At 46.0% G+C, this 22,559-nt stretch overlaps 1 protein-coding gene across 1 annotated transcript in view; it reads right to left on the bottom strand.

Annotated features, from left to right (window-relative positions):
- The window catches only part of LOC144763537 (vesicular glutamate transporter 3-like), a 311,868-nt gene extending 295,315 nt beyond the window's left edge, over positions 1 to 16,553 (bottom strand). The window contains exon 1 of the mRNA XM_078649214.1: positions 16,007 to 16,553. Within this exon, the coding sequence (XP_078505340.1) occupies positions 16,007 to 16,553 (547 nt within the window). The remainder of the gene's footprint in view (positions 1 to 16,006) is intronic.
- Positions 16,554 to 22,559: the final 6,006 nt, after the last annotated feature.

Here is a 22,559-nt window from a genome sequence, read left to right as displayed (position 1 = left end):
ACCTACATCTGGGTTTTACCGAATCGGTAAAATTACCGAATCGGTATTTTACAGAATAGGTACATTTACAGTTTCGGTAAATTTACAGAATCTGTAAAATATTGGCCCCTACATCTCGAAAAATAATTACCGGTCGGTAACGGCCGAAATCGACCGTTACCGACCGGTAATTGGCGACCTACATCTGGCTCCTAGTGTATAATGATGCATGGGAATGAACCAATGTATGGAGGCTGAAAAAGTGGTTGAGGAGTAAGGCGCATAGTCTGGGAAACTCCTGACGATATAGGGTGCTTGAGGAATTACTATGGACTGAATGGACCAGAGGACAAGGGCCCCTTAGGAAGATTTTGAAATGTAAACCCTTCACTGGAGTCACCATTTTTGAACATTTGAGAAATCTTCCGCACAGGTAATACTTTGTGAAATGATGAGTAAATATGATTGTACTCAACGATTATTTGACTGAACTCCTGAATGTTATGATGATTGTGGTAAGAAGTTTAAAAACAATAAAAAAACATTCAAATTAGGAGAAAACAGGCAACTGCCACTGACCCGGCCCTGTGGCAGATGCTAACAAGGCATGGCCACATGCCAGGCTGGTGGAGTAAATTCGGTCATTCTATTGCTTCACCCTCACAAATAATAGAAAATACCACCCTCCCACATGGAGGTTCAAACACGATGAAGCAATAAAAACAAAACACCCCCAGGAAAGGGATTTCACTTTATAAAATGAAACACATCTTAAGACTGTTTTCAGAATACGGCATGGGGTATTATTTATGCAATACTCTCTAACAAAAAGTCTTTCCAAGATGTCAAATAAACAACATTCAAATGCATATATATTTATATATATATATATATATATATATATATATATATATATATATATTACCTACTGGCGGTCGCCAGTAGGTAGTTATAGTTAGGATTGTTTTCCATAGGAAATCCGCAACATTCTATTGGAAATAACTTTGGCGCCGAATGAGGGATCTGCCTGTAATTATTCTTAACTTTGCCTCGCTGCGCTCCGCTCCTTCCCTGAAAGTTTCAAGGAAATCCGTCAAGCGGGGGCCGAGATAAAAGGGGGGTCCCAAAACGTGTTTTCCCCATGTTAATTTCCATAGGGCGGTTGGACTCACTTTTAGCCCGAACGGCTGAATGGATTTCCACCAAACTTGGCAAAATTGTAGGGACTGGTACCCCGATGTGCCTTTGCTATGTCTCAAGATATATGCTTCAGTGGTTTTTACGAAAATCAACTTTGAAAAAATATATATTCCGCTACATTGGGCTATATATATGTTAGAGCCCAAATGTAGCCCAATGTAGCCCAAAGATGGCCACCAGAGACAAAAAAAAACAACTGTAGCCCAAATATCAGCCAGATGTAGCCCAACTATAGCCCAATGACACAATGTCCCAGAGTGTTCTAAAGAACAACTAGAGCGCTAGCAGTCTTACTTATGACAAAAGTATGGCACACCTGAAGTCATCTTGATTGGAATAAAGTGGTAACACTTAAAACATTTAATTTGCAAAGGAACACAATGAGGGGGTTCATTTTGCCATAGAAATTATGATTAGTGCTGAAGAAAGAAAAATTAGGGCACATTTTGAGTGACTTCTCAAATCCTCTTATATTTCATTAAAAAAATTCTGATATGCAGTCTCCCAAGATGGCCACCAGAGACAAAAGAGCCCAAGTGTAGCCCAAATATCAGCCAGATGTAGCCCAACTATAGCCCAATGACAGAATGTCCCAGAGTGTTCTAAAGAACAACTAGAACGCTAACAGTCTTACTTATGACAAAAGTATGGCACACCTGAAGTCATCTTGATTGGAATAAAGTGGTAACACTTAATACATTTAATTTGAAAAGGAACAAAATGAGGGGTTTCATTTTGCCATAGAAATTGTATATATATATATATATATATATATATATATATATATATATATATATATTCACTGAAAAAAACATAGGTTTCACACCAGTTATAGTTAGGAATTAGCAATTAAAAAAACCTATTAAATTCACTGAAAAAACCATAGGTTTCACACCAGTTATAGTTAGGTGGAAATTTTACTCGCATAAAACCATTGAAATTCCCACGTTATAGTTAGTTGGACTCACTATAACTTGCGCGTGCAATGCACTGCTGATGACGTCACATATTACATCACTCATGACATGGTCAGTGACATCACTCATGACATCACTGATGACATCTCAAATTACATCACTGATGACATCATCCAGTGAATGTGTATCTTTCTGAAAAATAAATATTTTTTATATATGTATATCTAAAGGTTGATGGAAGAATAAATGGGTAAATAAATGTCTAAATGGATTTTTTTTGTGTAAAATTGATTGGTTAACTGACTTATTAAATGTATCTTAGTGAATACATATATTAGCGAGTAATGTTTAAATATTTAAATATCTGTATCTGTGTCTCACTTTGTGTATAAGTGGCTGCATGGGTTGGTGAGTAGCTACATGAGTGTGTATATGGGTTATTAGTTGTTTTTTTGAGTATCAGTATCAGTGTCTGTATGGTTTGGTGGGGGATATTACTTAGAGCACAGATGCATGAATGAGTGGCTCACTATTTGTATGTATTTTGAAGACAGCATGTGTGCAAGACTGTATGGGTGGATGATTGTGTGTATGGGTGGGTTAGTGAGTATGTGTTTTTATAATTGATTGTTTAAGAGAGTAAATATGTTTCCGTTTCTGTAGAAGTATGTGTAGTGGTGTGTATATAGCAGTATAATCAAGTAAATGTTTTTTTGATAGTTTATTTGCATGTGTGAATTTGTGTGTGAGTAACTATATGGATGAGTATTAGTGTGTAACAGGATGTATAGGTGTATGAGTACATATGATGAGTAAGTACATTCATGAGTGACTATATAGAACTGTTGGTGAATGAGTGGATGTGTATGTAGATGTTGGAATTACCTAATAAGTTGTTGTAATTGGTATTGGTTTCTCCTTTTTTAAGAAAATGTTAGTTTCTATTTTTGAATGTGTGTGTCAAAGGTTATTTTATGCTGATAGGAGGTCTGCCACTTTGTCACAAGGATGTTGTCATCAGTGATGTCATTTGAGATGTCATCAGTGATGTCATGTGTGATGTCACTGACCATGTCATGAGTGATGTAATATGTGACGTCATCAGCAGTGCATTGCAGGCGCAAGTTATAGTGAGTCCAACTAACTATAACGTGGGAATTTCAATGGTTTTATGCGAGTAAAATGTCCACCTAACTATAACTGGTGTGAAACCTATGGTTTTTTTCAGTGAATATAAATATATATATATATATATATATATATATATATATATATATATATATATATATATATATACACTAGCAGCCCGTCCCGACGTTGTCCGGGTATGAAATAGAATGTGTGTAATGTGTGTATTTGGCAGGGGGAATTTATTTTAAAATCTCGCGGTAGACAACATTTTTTGTTTCATTAGAATAGGGACGGAGAAGGCCCAGCTGCAGCCCTGGTTGATGTTAGCAGGCGCGTGTAATTGGTGTAGTGATCCGCCGCCTGAGCCCGGCTACAGACCTGGTTGATGTTAGCAGGCGCGTGTAATGTCGTTGAATGAGAGAGTTATCAGCCGTGGGTAAATCCGTTTAATGAGAGAGTTGAGTGTCAGCGAGTAGGAGAGGCTGCAGTAATTGTCCCCGCAGACACGCTCATTTGCGTGTTCCCCCGCTTGAGGCCCAGATTCAGGCCTGTTTGATGTTAGCAGGCGCGTGTTCCCCCGCTTGAGGCCCAGCTGCAGCACTGTTTAATGTTATCAGGCGCGTGTAATTAGTGTACTGATCCGCAGCCTGAGCCCGGCTAGATCCCTGGTTGATGGTAGCAGGCGCGTGTAATTTCGTTGAATGAGAGAGTTCAGTAACAGCGCGCAGGAGAGGCTGCAGTAACGTTATTAACCAGGCCTCCAGGTGAATGCGTTTGTCACGCCCCCGCACATGGCCACAGCAGACGATCTTCTGATTAATGTACGACCCACATGGCATGAAGGGCGGAACGTAGCACATGCCCCCAGCGTTTCTCTCACGCCCCCAGCGTGCCCCTTGATGCGGCGCAATTGCGTTCACATGGCATGAAGGCCGGACACACGCCCCCAGCGTTTCTCATGCCCCCAGCGTGCCCCTTGATGCTGCGCAGCAACGTAATTGGCGCTTGTATGTACGACTCACATGGCATGAAGGGCGGACACACGCCCCCAGCGTTTGTCACGCCCCTAGCACAAGCCCACAGTCTTGGTAACGATCCCAAACATCCTGTGATTCTGGGCAAATCACTTAATCTCCCGTGCCTAACAAAAATGAATGTGTGTCCTCATATAACGTAACTGATGCTATGTAAAGCGCTCTGATACCTGATTCAGTTCGGGTCAAGTTCGCACTATATAAAACTCTGCAAAACAAAACAAAAAAATATGGTGGCTGTCTGCATAGCCTATGTCCTTCTGCTGCAACTGCCCTTTCCAACGCTGTATTGGGTGTTGTGATTGGTGCTGTGGTTACTGAGATTGCCCGCCTCAAAGGTTTGGGCTCTCTCTTTATAATATTAGTATGGATATGTATCACTTGGCCTCGTGACACCACCTACTGCTTTGCGCAACAAAGACGAGTGCAGACTTCCAATGGTGCAAGTACACTTTATTTCAGTCTCTTGCCTTGACGCGTTTCGGCCGTACAGGCGGCCTTGATCACATGACGGCGCTTAGCAAAGCACCCTGCTATTTAAAGTGCTAGTGCATGTCTAAATTCAATGAACATAAACAAAATACTTAGGGTCACTGCAAGAAAATATATGCATCTCAGCTTAAATGCTTATAAATGTTATTAGTTGACAGCTCAACATTTTATATACTTTATAACATAGTATATGTTCACAGTTATTGAGATATACATATTATTTATAAACATACAGTCCAATACCGAGAAGCATTTTGAAATTATGGCTTAAATTCCATATTGACCCGATTTCTACAGTTCATGAATAATATATTAAGTGAAAAATATAAAAAATACTGAAAAGTGCTCCCTAGACGTGGAAATAAAATCTATCTACATATATTCTCCAAACAAGTTAAAGAAATATATATAGATGTGCATAATGTAAAAGTGTATATTGCAGTCATATTAATTCCTAATACCCCGTTCAACATGTCACATACTATTCATCTATTGGCATTTACGGTATGGCTCATATTTGGGCTATTACTAAGTGGGATCAGTTCACTGAAGTGTATTTTCCATTCTTAGCTAATGCTTTTTATACACTTCGGAAAAACTCATATAGTTTCTAATTACTTTTTTCCCTTTTCTCAATAAACAATTAAAGAGACATTGTGCAACAGTACTTCGGATTAAAGGGACTAATGCCCATAAAATGCATATATGGAAACATTTGTAATTCAAATTTTTACAGGTGTGCAAACAATCGTTATGTATTATTGAATTCATCTGGTTAGGACCCTATCAAGAAGTTATTCAATTCTCATGGAAGTTTCAGAAAAATACCTTAGAAAAGCCTTTAACAACAGTATTAATAACAGATACAAAAAAAAACCTGCTTCAAATGACCGGAGATACGACACAAAGATAAAAACTACCCTATGTCTAATCACCAATCACTAAAAACAATGCCAAAAATAGTTTTGTACATAAGTACTGTTCATTTGATCATTCCTGAGTACAAAAACAGAGTCTATAATTCAGCATCTCTTTAAAATTTACATAAAAACAATTTCATCCCAAATTCGTTATACTAGTGGTTGACAGATCTGCAAATATATGATAGAGAAGAATGGAATTGGCAATCATAGGAAAGTATGAAGGTCTTCCGTTATATTAAGCCCTCCTGGAGACTTGGAGTCAAACTCCAGAATATAGGTGGTCTCCAGGCGTCGCAGTTTGGCTTCTCAATCCCCCCTCTTTTTGTCATGGGGATAGCTTCAATAGCAAAATAATGCAGATGTTGTGGATTGCTATCATGTACTAACTGGAAATGCCTTGCAACAGGGTAATTCTGGTCTTTGTTGATTATTGCCCTTAAATGCTGCAAAATGCGTTATATATGTGCAAGCAATAATAACACGCTTATAAGTCGGTAAATGCAACTGTTGAATGAATGGAATAAAATACAAGCAGATAATAATATGGACATCAGCTGCAAAAAACTAGAAAGATATATACACTAAATACATCAGATGATTATAACCACTGAAGACTTGAATGTCCACACAGACACTCACACATCACAATGAAAACACCTCAGATGATTATAACCACTGGAGACTTGAATGTGTACTCACACATCACAATATCAATAATCAAAAATAAAACACATCACCAGCTGCAAACTACATCTTGGCCCACTCTAGACGGGGGATTCACAGCCGGGGTCAAGAGACTCAGCAAACCAGGTTCCTGCATTGAAGACGCGTCCGCCATTCAGGCCCAAATCCCAGTTTCCAAGTCAACAAACCCCAGCTTTATAATCTCAAAGAACACTAGAAGGTTTCGAGAGGCCCTCCTCTGAACCAAGGAAACTTACTGGAGTTGGCCTTTCTCCATGTAAGCATTCCAAAGGCAAAAGAGTTTTTGCGTTCCTTCTGCATTTTCACGTGTTCCAGCTGTTACCTTAACGAAGCTTACGAAAGTCTCCAGCAGTTCAGTCATCAATCTCCAAAAGTACAGCTACAAACAACATTGAACGTGAATAACCTAAACTACTTGAGTATTCTGGGGGCCTGCCTGTGTGCGCAAAAGCTCAAGCTAGCTGACACAATTCAAGATGGCATGAGGGCATGTCAAAGCCAATAGTAAGAACTTCATAATACTTCCCAATGTACAACACAATGCACATTTGTTCACCACTGCCTATAGCACTGCACACCTCAATCCCATTGTACAGCACAACGAACATTTGAGCATCACTGCTTATAACACTGCACTTCGAGACCAAGTAGTACATTCCACACCTCTCTCTCTCTCTCATGCTTTCGAATACACATCCCAGATGTTCTGTTGCTGGCAAAGCTGTTCTACTCTGTGAAAACTCTCCCCCTGCTAAAACTACAAAGATGAGACTGCTCAAATCTGCGCAGAGTCTGATTTCACCAGACTTTTTGTGAGCAACCACGATGAGTGCAACCCAAAGAGAGGAGTCACAAAGTTCAATAATCCCCTGGGAGCATACGTTTTGTAACATGACTTTGAGTTCTTCCCTAACACTGAGGGGAACAGGTATCACTTTGTGAACAACAGGTTGAGCATGAGCCTTGAGCCTAATGACATGTTCAAACCATTTTACACTGCCTACTTCTTCCCGAAATACATTCTCAAATTGTGTGAGTATACTTCGTACAGGATCTGTAAGGTGACATATATAGTTAGCAGGTAGTTCTCCTAAGACAATAGGATTGTCAGAACCTGGCTTCAAAATAATGCCCATTTTTGCCAGATCATGCCATCTAGTGATATTCTTGCCCTGGACAGCTACATAAATATTTGTTAAAGTCTCTCTGCCCAAGCAAACTACTTTGGCGGGAAAAACGGTAGCATTTCCATGTCCTTTTTGCCAAATGCCTTTGGGTTTACATCACTAGGGAGCAGTTCTCTATCCCAGAGTTTGTGGAAGGTAGTGTCTCTCAAGATGGTAATTGGGGAGCCGGAATCTGCCATCATGTGCTTGAAAAACAATAAAAATGATGAAATAGCACATATGCAGAACCAGTGCGCTGAATAGAGGGAGCGCACACGTGAAAATAAGTAGGCAACAGCTGAAAGTGCAAATCAGGAGGGTTAACGCTGGAAAAAATGTTGTTGATGCACTTCTGGAGAAACAACTGTACCAATAGCGCCACCAAATTGCACGTAGAATGACATGATGCGTGAAGGGAGGAGCTTGCGTGGCGCACGGCTCGAGAGAGAAGTCCGTGGAGAGAGGCTTGCGCAGTAGAAGGCTCAAGAGAAGATGTCGGCCGCAAAGCAAATAAGGAATAAAAACTCACGGTGTGAAAGATGCCAAAGTTCCAGGCCAAACAACAGCTGAGGATGGCTAATCAGGCCAAAGGAATACGAGATAAAAGGCAGTCAGAGTCCGGACCGCACAAAAACGTTATGTGAAGGTGGATTCGGTGGGTTGAAGAAAAGCGGGCAGGATCCAGTCATCACCAATATGTAATAAGTGATATCGGCACAGGAGTGGTAACAAGTTAAGGTCAATTTATTGGTAAAGAAGGCCCATGATGCTCCCAGGCATCCGGTCGGGAACTCCCAGCAGCAGGAACTGCCATGGAAACGAACCGTAGCCTAGGAACCCCCGAGGGAACTTGAAAGAATACCTTCGAGGGCGCACGGGGAAGACCATGCGTCCTCAACAAATAACATATGAATGAATTATACTCACTACAATGGGCTAGCTTGATCCCCAAGTATTTCACACCCTAAGACACCCAGGGTAGTCTGTCCTGGGAAGCATCTCCAATGGGATATTCACCATGACCCCTAATGGAAACAGAGTGGATTTTGTGGGATTGCCTAATTACTGCATTGCCTTTAGGAGTATTGGAGTATTTAGGAGTATTGGGACTAAGTATTCCGGTTGTGTCAAGTAAATCAGGACATCTTCATCATCATCAATGATGAGGGAAACCACATAGGTGGTCCCTCCCTTCGTGATCCCTTGGGGTGTAAGGTCCTGCACAGTCTCTCCAATCATTGACTCAATTGCGAGCGTGAAGAGGATACCCCTGCCTCGTTCCTCAATGTTAAGAAAAGGCTTCCAATACTTCACTCCCAGACCTCACTCTGGTGCGAGGGGTCAAATATAATAGCTGGATGGGGGGGCGGAGCTAGCCGCACTTGGAAATGGCCGCGTCGTAGGCGAGCCACAATCCTTCAGCTTATCCTGGGTTTCAACGAACCACATTCGCCCATACCCGCCTGCCTATGAAGCGGACTGTCTGAGCTATCGACTGATACCACTCCTGTGCAAATCGGCCGACATTGCTGCACCGACATCGATCTGACCGGGAGCGGAGCGGAGCGCTGCCCTGCCTACCTGTGCGTAACCACGTTCGAGCTACGCGAGCCCGAGGCTCCTGCTTGGGCCTCAAGGGACTTACCACACCTAGCTGGGGCTCCGTCCACAACCCTTCACCCCATCCTACACACCCCATCCTACACACCGGACCCTTGTTGGGGGACGCTCCGACTCCTATCTGCGCCACAACTGGGCCTCTTCACCGAAGGCTACCCTCCCCCCCCCCGACCGCAACAAACTTGCTGTTGGAACACGCGGATCTCAGCCGGGGGGCTGCACACACCACTGCCGCCATGGGTAAGCCAGAGAAGACACAGACAAAAATTCAATTTGAGAACCAGCGGAAATTGCCCACGCCGTCCACAGACCGCCAAACACCACCCCACGACTCTGCACCTTCTGCTGCGGCCCAGATGACGCTGGACGTGCAGGCGATGTTCACCGCCATTCAATCCACCCTAACCAACATTGATGGGAAAATTGAATCACTCACTTATCGAGTGGACCGCATGTCGGAACGCCTAGATAAGCATGGACATGGCGGAACGCCGAATATCAGACGCTGAAGATGCCACAAACCAACTTGAACTGAAACATAAGAAGGTGGACGCTCTCTTGCAAAGCCTCGCGGCCAAAACAGAAGATTTGGAAGCACGCTCGCACCGATGCAACCTGCGCATACTGGGCATTGCAGAGACAACTCAAATCAGAAATATGGAAGCATATGTAGAGACCCTTTTGACAACCATACTGGGCAAGGACATTTTTTCAACGATTTTCATCGTGGAACGGGCGCATCGGACTTTGGCGCCAAAACCGGCGGTTGGAGATAAACCGCGCCCAAATAATCGCCAAACTCTTGAACTATAGAGACAGAGACGCCGCGCTCCGGAAATCCCGGGAGCTTGGATCTCTCACACATGAGGGCATGAAGATCTCCATATACCCAGACTTTACTTCTCATGTGCAGGAGGCCAGAAAGCAATATGTGGACATCAAGCGGAAACTGAGAGACAATGGTATTCAGTATGCAATGCTGTACCCGGCACGCCTCAAGGTTACTATGGATGGATCCAGCGTTATATGCAATACACCCCGTGAAGTAATTAAATACTTGCAGGCCAACCATCCGCATGTCCTGAGGCGCAAATCGCCACGCGGACAAAACCAGGACCAAGACCCTCCCTCAGATGCGGAGTGACTGACACAAAACGTACCTGATATGCTGGAAGGTTTGTGACTGTGTGTCTGGACCATGTTTGATGAAACGGTTTCTTTTTTTTGACCCTTGCTTAGGCTGCTGCTCCTCATTCCTATCGCACCGCCAATACATGCCATGGACACTGAAACCCACCGACTACTGACTCGCGCTTTTGCGAGTGGCTTGATCACCCAGCGTCTAACTGCTGGGAGTTGTGCGGGCGGCTACCGACCCCCACTGTGTAATCCACACTTTTTGCCTAGTTAAGTTCGAAGGCACCCTGTTATTAGGGATGCCTGCCAGTTGTTGTTGTTGTTGTTTCGGGATGACTGCATGGGGTTATGGCTTTGTCATAATTGGGATGGCGAAGCGGGTGGTGGGCGGAGGGGGGGGTTCGACGGCGGATACTGATGTCATGATTTTTTTCGGCTATAATACTGTTCCTGATTGTTGGAATACGCGCTTTGTATTCCCTGACGCACTGCACTTACATGTATTGTTGAAATGTACAAATGGTAATGGGTAGATGCTTAAAGTTGCTGACGTGGAATGTCAGAGGCCTTAACAGCCCAAAGAAAATCAGACAGATATTTGCATACTTGGACCGTCATAACATAGATCTGGTCCTTTTGCAAGAAACCCACCTTCTCCCTGGTAAGGCCAAGTCACTGGGGTGCCGCTGGGCTGAACACTCTATCTCTGCCACTTATTCCTCTTATGCTCGAGGGGTATCGATCTTAATACGTCGTGGGGTTCCATTCTGCTTAGAACGCACAGACATAGACCAAAATGGTAGATTTGTCATTGTGACTGGCACACTCTGTGGCACTAGAATAGGGGTTGTTAATATATACGGACCAAACACTGATGACCCTGAATTTTATCTCTCTCTACTCACCAAATTGCGAGATTACCCCCCGCTGGAATGGATCTGGGGTGGGGATTTAAACACAGCACTTGACTCTGCCTTTGATAGATCACAAGACACATTTGAACATCATAGGCGCGCAGCGGACGCTCTCCTCCATGGCATTGAGGAATTTGGCCTACATGATGTCTGGAGAGACCGCCACCCCACAGAGCGAGAAAGTACGCATTCCTCTGCAGCACATGCTAGTTGGTCCCGCCTCGACTACTGGCTACTATCGGAGCAAGCGTCCACATGGACCACTGAGATCTCACATCTCCCCAAAACACTGTCAGACCACAACCCGGTATTGCTGTCTTTAGCCGTTCCATCCCACACTCCTCCCCCATTCACCTGGCGCTTCAATGCCATAGCACTCATTGACCCCCTATATAAAGAAACCATACACAAAGCGATAGAGGATTTTTTTTCGATTAACAATAAATCCGTAGACAGTGCAGGTACGCTCTGGGAAGCATTTAAAGCCACGCTCCGCGGGGTATGTATCTCCACAACTGTAGGTATCCTGAAGGATATCAGAACGCAATTGCAGAACTGCGAGGCAGATATCCGTCGGCTAGAAACAGAGTTCGACTCCACACAAGATACTGGGGTGTTAGCTGACATACGCGAGGCTATCTCGCGATATAACGCGCTAGCAGACGACGAAATTAAATACACGTCTAAGAGGGGCAGAGCGCGTAGATTGGGTGAGGGGGGTCACCCTGGCCGGGTGCTGGCGCAGAAGGTATGCGCGCAACATAAACGACAATTAATCACACACATCACGGACGACCAGGGTCATTCGCACTTTGACACCCCTAATATCCTCAACACGTTTGTCTCCACATACCGTGACTTCTACACCACACAACACACGGCCACTGAATCTGACATATTCGACTATATCGAGGATTTGACTCTGGTGTGGTTATCGGACTCTCACCGAGACTTTTTAGCCTCGCCTATAACGGAGGAGGAGACCCTCACTGCTATCAAATCCTTGCCGAATGGGAAGGCCCCGGGCCCAGATGGGTTCACGGCGGAATTCTATAAAGCATACGCAGAGGACCTTATCCCACCCCTCCTTGAAATGTACGATGAGGCCCACACCGAGGGCATTCTGCCACAGACACTGAGGGAGGCTGTCATAGTCGCACTTCTCAAACCCGACAAAGATGCCACTAGAGCAGACTCTTACCGACCCCTGTCGTTAATAAATACAGATGTGAAAATACTTGCGAAAATCATTGCCATGAGACTGCAACCACTGATGCCCACCATTGTACTACCAGATCAATCTGGCTTCATCCCTGACAGATCCACCACACATAACCTGAGGACGATCTTTGCACTAATGTACCAGTTGAGGCCGGATCTCCGTGCTGTGGCGGTGCTGTTGGATGCAGCAAATGCCTTCGACTCGGTGGAGTGGCCATATATGTTTGCGATCCTGGGGCGCATTGGCCTGCCCCTGCGTCTGCTAACATGGATCAAACTCCTGTACACGAACCCCACGGCACGCGTCAGGGTTAATGGTTTTGTCTCAGACGCCATACCAATACAGCGAGGCACCAGGCAGGGCTGACCACTCTCCCCCCTACTCTTCTCGATTATACTACAACCACTAGCCTGTAAAATCCATCAGAAATATGCTCACACTGCACTTGGGTTTTGCCTCCGGCGTATCAGCATTTCGCTATATGTGGATGACATGGTCCTCTACCTTCGCGACCCGGATACTAATTTATCCCCTGTACTACGGGAATATGTGAGATTTGGCAGACACTCTGGCCTCACCATAAATTGGTCTAAATCCGCAGTGATCCCATTAACCGCAAGCACACAACCTCCACAACTAGATTTCCCCCTCGTGTGGCAGGATGGCCCCATAAAATACCTTGGGATATGGGTACACCGAGATGTGGAACTTGTAATTCGACACAACTATGGCACAGTGGTTGATCACATCGAAACGCAGATACAGAGGTGGAAGACACTCCCGCTTTCTCTCGCTGATAGAATCTCCCTACTAAAAATGATAGTGCTCCCCAAGTTGCTCTACCTCTTCGTTAATATCCCGATCACCCCACCCCCCTCGGTGTTTGCCAGACTGCGCACAGCGTTCACACAGCTCATTTGGGCGGGGAAACAGGCCAGGATTAGTCTCCGTACACTCACCCTTCCATACACCGCAGGCGGCTTCACGGTACCCGATGCTTACCTTTACTACCTATGTGCCCAGGCACAATTTGCCTACTACTGGCATCATCCGGTGCGCTGTATGCCACATTTAGCGGTTGAAGAAGGAGACGCACACCCAATTCCGCTCACAAGCATTCTGTCACACTCTAGACCACATCTAGCGGACAAAGAAATAAACACAATCCGGACCACCACTCACGCATGGACACGATTAAGCACGCTAGCATGTAAATCCCCTATTTATGCTCCGAGTCTCCCATTGGCATGGCACTCCAACCTCTCAGTCACGAGGGAGCGGAATAACATGACCATACTGGAACAGGCAGGCTTTTCGACCCTGGGGGACCTTTACCCCAATGGCTCCTTCATTACACACGAAGATCTGGAATATATTAGTAACCAAACCCCACTCTTTCGTTTCCTGTATCACAGACTGCGGGCCGCGGCTCGAGAACTATACTCCTCCTTCCCCGAGGAGCCCCCCACCTTTCACTCTCTACAACTACTAATTACCTCACCCACTCATGCCCACATTCTGTCCAAACTGTACAGACAAGCGCAGGATGAAATCGGCGCTGACACCGTCCCGATGAGAAATAAATGGTCCAGAATGCTACATACTCCCCTTACGGAAGAAGACTGGACAGGAGCCTGCACGCTGACATCACTCCTCACCCCTAACGGGAATCTACGTATAATTCATTATAAATATCTACATCAGGTATATCACACTCCCCTTAAACTGTACAAACTTAAACTGCGGGATGATGCCAAATGTAAAAAATGTGCGATGGATGGAGCAGACTTTGCACACCTAACCTGGTGCTGTGTGAAAATACAGCAATACTGGAAGAATGTAACCGCTCATTTAACGACATTGCTATCATGTGATATTCCCTGTACTCCTAGAGTATGCCTGCTGGGCTTGGACGCCCCACTCAGAGCAAATGGCAAGAAACTCATGGCTTTGTTACTGCTGCTGGCGAAACGCAGACTATCTATACACTGGGATAGTAAACGCTCCCCTCTAATTAAAGACTGGTTGATGGATGCTGCCTACTGCAGGGATAACTTTATGATATTTATTTATTTATTTATTTATTTAATGGTTTTATAAAGCGCGTAGTAACTCAAAGAGCATCCCAGCGCTGAGCTGTTTCTCCTGAGGCTTCCAGCCATCTGAAAGAGGTTATGTTTGCGGGAAAAGGAGGGTCTTTAAGGATTTCCTGAACCGAAGATGGTTTAATTCTGTCCTCAGACTTCGTGGTAAACAGTTCCAGTGTTTGGCCGTATGGACCGAAAAGCGGCGGCCACCGGTTTTGGCTTTTTTAACTCTGGGAACTGAAATAAGATTTTCTCCATTGGACCGGAGGTCTCTTTTCGCTTTGTAGGGGATTAAGATTTCTTTGAGAAGGGGGGGGGCGTTATTGTTGAGGGTCTTATGGGCCAGGCAGAGGGCCTTAAAGATGACTCTTTCTCTGATTGGCAGCCAGTGCAGAGACCTGAGGGCTGGCTTGGCGGAGGATCTTGCAGGTGTGCCCGTGAGAAGGCGGGCGGCGGCGTTTTGGACTTTCTGCAGCGCATTAAGGGTGGCTTCGGGAGCTCCCAGGTAGATGGCGTTACAGTAGTCTAATCTCGCTAGGATTAGGCCCTGTATAAGGAGCTTCCTTGCGGTGGCTGGGAGCAGAGGGAAGATCTTCCTGCAGGCCCGGAGGAGACCAAAGCATGTCCCTGCTGTTTTATTTGCCTGGGTTTTGAAGGTCGTGTCCTTGTCAATCCACACACCTAGGCTTTTAACCTCGTCCTTAGGTGCGGGGGGGTCGCCCAGGCAGCTGGGCCAGAGATGAGGTGGAAGGGCAGGGCCCGTGTGACCTAACAGTAGTATCTCGGTCTTTGATCCGTTCAGTTTTAACGATGAAAGATTCATCCATCGATGGACTTCCGAGAGACAGCTGTGAAGGTCAGAAGGGGCATGATGAGGATGGGTGAGGGTGATAACCAACTGGGTGTTGTCGGCGTAGTTGATTAAGGACACGCCGAACGGGGTGATCCTCTTCTCCAATGGAGCCATGTATACGTTGAATAACGTAGGGCTCAAGGATGAGCCCTGCGGTACTCCACATCGGAGGGGGATGATAGGTGAGTGGCTGTCGTTCTCCCAAACCTGGAAGGATCGTCCTGCTAAGAAGGATTTTAGCCATTTCAGGGCCATACCCTTTATTCCAATTTCTCCCAGTCGTTGGACTAGGGTGGGATGGTCTACAGTGTCGAAGGCCGCACTGAGGTCCAGGAGGATCACTGCCACTGATCCTCCCGTGTCCAGAATGCTTCTGGCCTTCTCTACTGCCGCCAGGAGGGCGATGTCAGTGCCCTGACCTGGGCGGAACCCTGTCTGGGAGACCCCCAATAAGTTGTTGTTTTCTAGGAAGAGTGACAGTTGTTTGTTCACCAACTTCTCTGTGATCTTGCTGTTTCCTGGGAGGAGGGAAATGGGCCTGTAGTTGGAAAGGTCCTTCGGGTCTAAGGAGGGTTTTTTTAGGAGGCCTTTAACAGCTGCCGCTTTCCAGCCGGGGGGGACTATACCTTCCGAAAAGGAGGAGTTAATTAGAGCCGTGAGGGGGGGGATGATGGTCCTGGACACTTTTTTCAGGAAGCGGAGGGGTGCGGGGTCGAGGGGAGAGCCACTTTTGATTGAGGCCATCGTTGCCTCTACCTCCTCCATTGTCACTGGGCCGAAGGCGTTTAGAGAGGGTTGAGGGTTATTGGCCGGAGGGATGGGATTGGTGATAGTGATGGTGAGATTCCGATCCGTGTGGGCCGGTTCAGGAGGGGGTATGTCCAAAAGGATTTTTTGGATCTTCTCGTCAAAGAATGTGGCTAAGTTACTGCATTTACTTTCTGCCTCCTTGGGATCGAGGGCTTTGAGTGGGGGGTCGGGGGCATGGAGGAGTTCTTTGAGAACAGAGTAGGTTTCGTGGGCCGAGCAGGCAGCATTTTTAATTCTGCTCTCGTAGAAACGAATTTTGGTGTTGCGTAGCTCCTTTTTATAGGATTTTATGGAGGTGCGGAATGTTTCTTTATTTTCCTCTGTTTTACTTTTCCTCCACAGACGTTCATTCCTTTTACACATTTACACATTTTGCGCAAAGTGTTGAGTTCAGGGGTGTACCAGGGTGAGGGGTTAACTCTCTTGGTATGTTTTAGCGAGTGGGTTTTAGGCAGGACGGAATCTAGAGATTGGGTGATCCAGGTGTTAAACTCTATGTCCCCAGTTATGGGGTCTAAGGATGGGAGGGGGACGTGTTCCCTTAGTTTGGCTGCCCAAGTGTCTGGTTCTAGTTTCTGCCATCGCCTGGTGTGAGTTTTGACTTTGGGGGGTTGAGGGGACGGAGTGTCGATGTCCCACACGAGGGGAACTAAAAAGTGGTCCGTCCAGAGGAGGGCGATGTGATCAAGAGTTGTCAAGCTAGAAAAGTTTGAAAAGAAGGGGTCAAGCAATTGCCCTTTTTCATGGGTGATCTGTGGATTCTTTAAGTCAAGGCCAATAGAAGTGAGGTCCTGAAGTAATTCACTGGCCTGCTTATTGCCTGGGTCCAGGAAGTGTATGTTAAGGTCTCCCAGTAGTATGTAATTGGTGGAGGACGTACACTTAATGGAGGTCTGATCAATTATTTTATTTGGAAAGTCTCCTAGGCTGCCCGGTGGACGATATACCAGCAATCCTGATAGAGAAGTGACTGGGGAGATTTGAATAGTGAAGTGACAACTTTCGTGCCCCTTGATGTTGCCATCCGAGGTTCTACAGGAGAGGCCGTCCTTAAGGATTATGGCTAGTCCACCTCCTCTGCCTTCTGGTCTATTCTGTGAGCACATAGAGTACCCGGGGGGAAGTGCCAGGACTATGTCGGGGCCACTACTAGGGGTGAGCCAGGTCTCGGTCAGAAACAAGATGTCTAGGGCGTGATTTGTGATTAGCATGTTAACTTCATGTGAGTGCTTCACGAGCGACCTGCAGTTGAGTAAGCCTAGGTGCAAGCCCTTATGCGCCGGGGTCAGATCTACAGGAATGCAGGTGTTGCATCTGGCGAGATGGTTGTCACTCATCAGGGTGTGCGTGCTCAAGGGATGTGTATGAGTGTTTAAGGCCAATAGCTCCTCACGGGAGTAGGTTCGGGCGTGCCTGGCTACAAAGGGCAGAGTGGCAGGGCCTGGGGCCGGCTGGGCCCGGACGGGCCCAGACGGGCTTGCCTTTGGCGCGCCTTCGGCGCGCTGACGGCGCGCCCGCTGCGCTCCCTGTGCTGACACATGATTTATGGAGGAGATTCTGGGCGTTAGGGGGGTGGGCGTGGTCACCAGGAGTGGGCGTGTCCCGTGGCTCCTCGAGGTGAGCGATGGCGCCGTCCAAGCGATTCCTGCCCTTTACAGCGTTCAAGATCAGCTGTTTGGGGATTACAGGTGAGCGCTAGCGAGTGGATGCCAAATAAATTTAAAACACAGAATAAATCACAAGAAGATTTAAAAACAAACAAGCAATCTCCCGGCTGTTTTGCCTCAGGAGTGTAACACCCTAATGGCGGCGCTTTCAGTCAGCGTCCCTATATAATGTTGGGTGGGCGTGGCCTCGGAAGGGGGCGTGGCCTACGGGCGAGGCGAGGCGCTGGGGAGAGGGTCCTGCGCCAGGTCACCAACAGCGCTAAATCCGCTGTAAAAGGCGAGCAATTTCAGGTAAGTGAGGTTTAAGTGAGGTTTAAAACACAGAATAAATCACAAGAAGATTTAAAAACAAACAAGCAATCTCCCGGCTGTTTTGCCTCAGGAGTGTAACACCCTAATGGCGGCGCTTTCAGTCAGCGTCCCTATATAATGTTGGGTGGGCGTGGCCTCGGAAGGGGGCGTGGCCTACGGGCGAGGCGAGGCGCTGGGGAGAGGGTCCTGTGCCAGGTCACCAACAGCGCTAAATCCGCTGTAAAAGGCGAGCAATTTCAGGTAAGTGAGGTTTAAGTGAGGTTTAAAACACAGAATAAATCACAAGAAGATTTAAAAACAAACAAGCAATCTCCCGGCTGTTTTGCCTCAGGAGTGTAACACCCTAATGGCGGCGCTTTCAGTCAGCGTCCCTGTATAATGTTGGGTGGGCGTGGCCTCGGAAGGGGGCGTGGCCTACGGGCGAGGCGAGGCGCTGGGGAGAGGGTCCTGCGCCAGGTCACCAACAGCGCTAAATCCGCTGTAAAAGGCGAGCAATTTCAGGTAAGTGAGGTTTAAGTGAGGTTTAAAACACAGAATAAATCACAAGAAGATTTAAAAACAAACAAGCAATCTCCCGGCTGTTTTGCCTCAGGAGTGTAACACCCTAATGGCGGCGCTTTCAGTCAGCGTCCCTATATAATGTTGGGTGGGCGTGGCCTCGGAAGGGGGCGTGGCCTACGGGCGAGGCGAGGCGCTGGGGAGAGGGTCCTGCGCCAGGTCACCAACAGCGCTAAATCCGCTGTAAAAGGCGAGCAATTTCAGGTAAGTGAGGTTTAAGTGAGGTTTAAAACACAGAATAAATCACAAGAAGATTTAAAAACAAACAAGCAATCTCCCGGCTGTTTTGCCTCAGGAGTGTAACACCCTAATGGCGGCGCTTTCAGTCAGCGTCCCTATATAATGTTGGGTGGGCGTGGCCTCGGAAGGGGGCGTGGCCTACGGGCGAGGCGAGGCGCTGGGGAGAGGGTCCTGCGCCAGGTCACCAACAGCGCTAAATCCGCTGTAAAAGGCGAGCAATTTCAGGTAAGTGAGGTTTAAGTGAGGTTTAAAACACAGAATAAATCACAAGAAGATTTAAAAACAAACAAGCAATCTCCCGGCTGTTTTGCCTCAGGAGTGTAACACCCTAATGGCGGCGCTTTCAGTCAGCGTCCCTGTATAATGTTGGGTGGGCGTGGCCTCGGAAGGGGGCGTGGCCTACGGGCGAGGCGAGGCGCTGGGGAGAGGGTCCTGCGCCAGGTCACCAACAGCGCTAAATCCGCTGTAAAAGGCGAGCAATTTCAGGTATGTGAGGTTTAAGTGAGGTTTAAAACACAGAATAAATCACAAGAAGAATTAAAAACAAACAAGCAATCTCCCGGCTGTTTTGCCTCAGGAGTGTAACACCCTAATGTTATATATGCGGAGGAACTGCCGACTGCCTCTAAACCTTCTGATATTTGGGGCCCACTGTCTGACTATCTACACACTGCCCCGGATCCTCTTGAAGAGACTCCTGCAACTGGGATCCGTCCCTAGCTTTCTGCCTGTACCAATGCACACGCTGAATTATATATGTAAGGTGCATGTATGAAATGTCTATTTGGGTATATATTGTTCGCAAGTCTGTAGCTCTGAGATGTATTACTTTGTGAATCTGTGGCATAATGCTTATGCCTGAAGCATGACATGTATCTGTCGTCTGAGCTTATGAAAAACTTGATAAATAAAAAAATATATATATATATATAATAGCAGGACCCAGTGGACAAATGTGGGGCCAATGATCATCTTCCAGAGCACCTGCCACAAATAGGGCCAGTCTAAGTAATCAAATGCTTGTTCGATATCTAAGAGAGCTAAAGCTCAATAGTTTTGTTGCAACTGTGGGACATGGAATACCAGTGAGAGTTGCCTTAGATAAACAAACCTTGACTGGTCTAGGTGAACTAGGGTTGGAAGATGAGGGAGCAAGTACGCTGCCAGTATTTGGCTCATGAGGACCCCGGATGTCCAGGTAGTACACTCCATGTGTCTCGAGTATGGTCCCTCTCAGCCTCATCCGCGCAGCTCTGCAGGGAGACCCCTCAACCTGCTATTGCCCACACTATAGGCTCAGAGGTGTTGTAGAGCTAACTCTCATAGCGGGCCATGTCGGAGCTCCTACACCAGGCGGGAACACTGTACGGTCCACGGCAGAGCGCTGAGGCCTACAACAGTTCGGGTCTTTTCCCAAGACACTACTATTCGGGCTCCAAGGTGGTTTTCAAGGGTCAGAGTTTTGGGGGTAAAAATGGCCCCCGATGGGCAGCAATATATTTTGGATTTCAATGTGCCAGCAGGAGCGTTGCTGAAGAGCGTGTAGTCGGCCACGCCCCACCATATCCCACTTAATGAAGGGCACAATGGGCCTTGCCAAAGTAAATACCCTGGTTTGATGCATACCTGTCCATGCCTTAGTATTTAGGCGACATACGTCATTGGTGCATTTTCCCTAATTCGTCAATTAATCACATATGAAGCAATTAGTGATGTTTTAACTGATGTCTTTGGTCAAGCAACATATAATGCCATCTGCTGTGTTACCTCTAAGGTAATTCATCGATATGGTACAACAACTGAAATGTATTACAGAAGGACACTGAAGAAAGCTTTATGTTCAGACCTCAGACCCACTGGTGGGACAACTTCCTTATTGCTAAATTGCAGACACAGTCTCATTCTATTGCTTTCCAGAATGCCTAACTGTATCCTGCACTATGCGTTGTCATCTTTACATCATCAGTTGAATGTGGATTTTTGAGAGAAAAATCCTGCTGTCTTGCACTTTAGGACTGCAGTGGCTTATATATGTTTTACTTTGTTTTAACATCCATATATCTAATCTCCAGCCTTTTAACCAATCAGAAATTCTGCCACTACTCTGCGTCCTTCTCCTCTGATTTCAAATTGGTAGCTGGTGCTTTAAATGTTTTTCTAAGAAAGCCAGGAGACCATTATTCCTAATTTTTATATGCCAATGTTATTCATTAATTGTATGAAGGTGGCTCTCTTTGGGGGCATACTATTCTTCAGTTGCCCATAAATGTTTGGAGAGAAGTGCCCTTCGTGCTCATATCGACATAACATGTCGGCATGGATCAGGAATGCTCATAGTTTTACCCCAGACAGGTGTGTATACTACCAGGACCAGGTGTATGACAAGGAAATTAGGCTGTCACAGAGGAAGCCTCAAGAAGGAAGTGGCAGAGCTCTTCTACCAACAAAACATAAGGCCTGAATGCCTGAGGAATGGACAATAACATTTCTCTATACAGAGGTTGCCAAAATTACGTGCAATGGATCTCTCGTTATCCAATGTATACCATATTGTAGCTCTCTCTGTGTACACTCACTGATTTCTTCAAGTCCCCTTCTCCCCCATAACCCGCTTTCTGCAGTCAAGCAGCTGGATCAGACTTGCCTTATAAGCATGATACCACCATCATTACCTTCCCCTTACTCCATCTCTTTTTCCTCATTAGCCACATACATGTCTGCATGCTTGGAAGTTCTGAGATGCTCACAAGCTGGCATACTAGACGCTCTGGAAATGCCTGAACAACCATCAAAGGTATTGATAGATACACCAAAATATGCTAATTGTACTCAAAGGGAAGTGTGAAGGAGTAGAAGCACAAAGGAATATCTGCAGATGGTGCGAGAAATCCATCTTTTCACAGTGTTTTTCTTGAATTGTAAGTTCTGGACTGCAGATCATTGGCATTTGGACCTCCAGGCAGTGTGGATCTACTACCCAACAAACATGGAAATCCACTAAAAAGCAAACATGGAAAACACTTTCACAATTGCAGTTTCATATTTGACTTTTTTTGTAAGTAGGCTGTATGTGAGCACAAATGGTGTTGGATGTACAAATTGTAAATTCCACATGTGAGGTGCATCCTGTCTGTTTCTGACAGAGATGCATAGACTGAGCAACCAGAGACAGAGATTGAGGAAGTGACTAAGCATGCGTGTTACCACCCCCCTTACACTTTTTACCTCACTCAAGCAGATGGGCACTCGCTCACAATCTCACTCTGAGTGATGGTCCTTGGAGGGTTGTCCTCACGTCTCACTTGCCTGCCTTTTTAGGTCGAGCATTCGAGACCTCTTGTATGTACTTTAGTATATACTTTAATATATATACTTTAGTATATACTTATATGGGTATGTACTTTGTGGGCTCTGGAGATCAGCCCTAGGACTTGTCTGCTTCCGCTTAAGGACTTTTTTTCTGTGCAACTACCTCTATTTAACTGTCTTGATAGAAAACGACCAGCAGAGGTCAGTAATATACCAGAATTGCTTTCTGCTGAGGGACTTTCTTTTTAGGTCTCGGCACCGAGAACTATTGTCGCCGAGTAAG

This window comes from Lissotriton helveticus, chromosome 1_1 (genome assembly GCF_964261635.1).
Source record: "Lissotriton helveticus chromosome 1_1, aLisHel1.1, whole genome shotgun sequence".
Taxonomy (NCBI): Eukaryota; Metazoa; Chordata; class Amphibia; order Caudata; family Salamandridae; genus Lissotriton; species Lissotriton helveticus.
Note: the sequence above shows the minus strand (reverse complement) of the source record. Positions and strands in the feature narration are given on the sequence as shown.